This window comes from Bombus impatiens, unplaced genomic scaffold (assembly GCF_000188095.3).
Source record: "Bombus impatiens unplaced genomic scaffold, BIMP_2.2 scf_0548, whole genome shotgun sequence".
Lineage (NCBI taxonomy): Eukaryota > Metazoa > Arthropoda > Insecta > Hymenoptera > Apidae > Bombus > Bombus impatiens.
This window is the reverse complement of record NT_176967.1, coordinates 1,266,591-1,270,124: the sequence shown is the minus strand read 5'-3', so window position 1 is coordinate 1,270,124 and position 3,534 is coordinate 1,266,591. Positions and strand designations below refer to the sequence as shown.

General features: G+C 51.8%; 1 protein-coding gene across 1 annotated transcript in view; it reads left to right on the top strand.

Moving 5' to 3' along the window:
- Positions 1 to 3,534, top strand: part of LOC100745304 (T-box transcription factor TBX20-like) — a 30,139-nt gene that overhangs the window by 18,357 nt on the left and 8,248 nt on the right. Inside the window, 2 exon segments of the mRNA XM_012388298.3 lie at positions 917 to 1,084; positions 1,331 to 1,407. Of these exon segments, the coding sequence (XP_012243721.1) occupies positions 917 to 1,084; positions 1,331 to 1,407 (245 nt within the window).

Here is a 3,534-nt window from a genome sequence, read left to right as displayed (position 1 = left end):
GAAACGGGCACATAGAAGAAAAGCAAAGGGACGAAGAGCGCGAGCGTGAAACGAACCGCGCGATTCGAGTCCACCGACCACGAGACTATCGATTGGACGAGATCGAGGGAAAACGGAATGCGCGTAAGCGTACAACCACCACGTAGGTCGACCAAGAAGTCGTAGACGGACGTGGAAAATTCGAGCGAACGTTTTGCGCGAATGTCGCGATTATGTCGAGCAACGTTGATGTATCTGGAGTAGAGCATTCCGCAGGCGCGATATCTACGCGAGAAACTTGTTTCATCGTGGCACATTGTTCGAGACAGGAAATCGATACGCGAGTTCTCCGGTTCCATCGGCTGTAACTCGGCGTTCCCCCGGTTAATGTTAAAGTTACTCGCACGGAAATGATAGACGCGTCGCTAAAAGTTGAAATTACAAGGTGCGCGGCGGATCGACCGGTGTACCGTTAACGTTAACGCTTGCTTCGACGCACGATGGAAATTTGGTGGCGGGGCTGGTTGAAAGGGACGAGCGCGCGAACGCGACTCCTAGCGATCTAATCGCGGTCTCGGTTGATTTAGATTCGTTGGAATTACCTTGAATCGGTACCTGTTGCGAAAGTCGTAGTTGTATCGCGAGGTCGATTAGAAAATGAAACGGCGTTCTCTGGACGTAGCGCGGGATTCTCGCGATATAATTTCCGCCCTGCTATCGGTTATTAGATAAGTGATAAGTGATAAAGTGGCGAGAAAGATGACGGGCAAACGCGTGGCCGTTTATAAAACTTAGCGGCCGTCGTCGCCTATTAACGTTCGAAACGCAAACAGGATTTATACGACGCTTCCAGTTATTTCCGAGACGTTAATTAAGACTTTATAAATCATCGCGCGTATCCTCGCTGCTCTCAGCTCTTTTCCTCTTCTATTTTCAGATCGTTTTGAATTCGATGCACAGATATCAACCGAGGATACATTTGGTACGCTGTCGACAAACGGACGACAATAATCTTCGTATAAGCGATCTTCAGAAGGAGGAGCACAAAACGTTCATATTCCCCGAAGCAATTTTCACCGCGGTGACTGCCTACCAGAATCAGTTGGTGAGTATATACGTGGATACTAGTTACGTATACGAGCTTAGGTATTATACGCGAGACGTTGCTCGATTCGATCAGAAACTCGACTAATTTCGTAACACGCGTCGCTGCTCTCCGACAGCCGTAAAGCGCCACGGCTAACGCGGCCTACCTTTTTATCACGAAATTAGTCCAGTTTCTTCGCGGTTACGAACGCGCGATTCCAAATGAGAGTCGGTAATTACCCAGCGTGAACCGATAATGTTGCAGATAACCAAGCTGAAGATCGACAGCAATCCGTTCGCCAAAGGTTTCCGAGACTCGTCGAGACTGACGGATTTCGATCGGTAGGTAGAACACACGCACCGAACGTGTCGTACTTACGTTTGCCAATCCAGCATGGTGGATCGATTCGTTTCGCGCATATTTCGAGCCGCGGTCGTGCGGTACGGTGCCGTGCCGTGCGAGCGAAGCGATCATTACGCGCCATTATAACGTCGGCACCTTAATCATCGTGCCGGCCGAATTATCGCGCGATCTTTTAGATCTCGTTAAAAGTGGAAATTTATACAACGCTAAATGTCGAAGGAGAGGCGCGTTTGATCCAGAATAAGCGTGCTCGCGGACGCTCGATTTCCAGTTATCCGTGATCATCTATCTACATGAACGACGACGCACCTGCACTCGCACTCGCACTCGCACTCGCACTCGCGCTCGCACTCGCTCGCCTTCTCTCCTCTCCGCGTTTACGGCCGGGGCGGATACATGCGTGACAGAAAAGAACTTTTTCACCGGCCATGCGCCGCGTCAAAGGATTATCGTTAACAGCGACAAAGTAACGTTCCAATAACCGGCGTTACCATTAATCTTGACAGATGGACGCTACGTCGTTATCGGACATTACGTTCGTTGGCAAACAAACGATCTCGATTAATTGCAATTTCCTCGCTGTTCCGTCGCTCCCTTCCTTCGCCCCTCCCCACTCCCCGCTCCGGTGTTTCCTCTCTTTCTTCGCGTGCACGCACACTCTCGATATCCCTTTCGACGATTCCCACCACAGCTCCGAAATTCCAGGATATTCCAGCAGAACTTTCCGACTTGGGAATGGACGCGTCGCTGCGCCGGGCCGTTACGCGACTGGAAAACTTCTCCCCGCGATTAAAACGATTATTCGGATCGTTTACGTTCGATTAACGAGTACGAACGACGCGACTACTTGCCTCGAACTACGCCCACCGAATCGTTAAACTCTCTCGCTCTACCGATATCCGAATCGCACTCGCGAAGGTTTTATGCAAATGGCCTACCGTGTGTATACCGTGCGTACGATGCACTGGCGTGTGCGAGCGAACGTGTTAGGTGCAGACGCGCGTCAGTGTGTACCGGAGAATCGATAACGACTACTCGATAAAGTCGTCTTGTCTCCGGCAGCACGCTCCTTCCCAACACTCGTGCTTTCGCCTCGCAAAAACGATATCGAGCCCTGAACGCACTCACTTAGCCGTACTTACATATTCATTTTTTCCTCGCCTTGGTTCGCATCGCATCGTATCGCGAGAGATCGCATCGGCAACGCGTCGCGGCCGCCGTCTGCCAAACACCTGCTTCGGGGTTCGTGCAAACGATGCGATTAAATAATTTGTTCGCTCGTAATGGAGCGACGATTAAAAGATTTTAGGGTCGGGGAGAACGCGCGCCGATCTAATTAGAAGAGTCGTTACCGGTATTATCGCCGTGCAGATTTGCAGAGGGACGCGATCTAAACGGCAGTCGGTCGCGACGTTTCGAATCTCGAGCACGAGGTGGGAAGATGAGGTGGACGAGCCGCGGACGAGAAACGGAAACGCGGACAAAGCACGGAGTTTGGGGCGACGAGTCACGAGAGAGCCGTATGCCTGACAGGAATTCTCGTTCTCTCGGGACCAGCGTACGGTCGGGCGCGGCGCAGCTCGCCGGTAATCACGTGCAAATCGGAGGCGTGTCGAGGCTCAACCGGAAAGTCCTTCTCTCCGCTAATGCGTTCGACGCGATCTTCGATGCGCTTCCGAGAATGGAAGGGCGTGTTTCGAGCGTTTGGAAATTTTTCGTAAACGTCGAACCGAAGAGACGGGATCAGCGAAACGTCGAACCAGTTGGACGACCGTGTCCCGTGGTGTCTTTCTCGAAATTCGCCGACTTATCGCCGATGCCACGAACGAATTCTCCCTGGGAGAAAGAGCCACGGACCCGTCGATCGACCACGCTTTAATGACACGGCAGTTTGGAGAGGACGATCGTTTGAAAATCACAGTCCGCTCTAACGCGACCCTCCTCAAATCAGCACCTGCCTAACCGAGATCACGAAAAATCTTGCCCCGTCATTCCATGGTTCGGCTCACCACCGTTTAGACTTTACCCTTCCTAACCGCGATAACATCTCGGACGCGATCGAAATTGCCAATTTTCCGAGAAAACGTCCTTCCGTCGCGAACGTC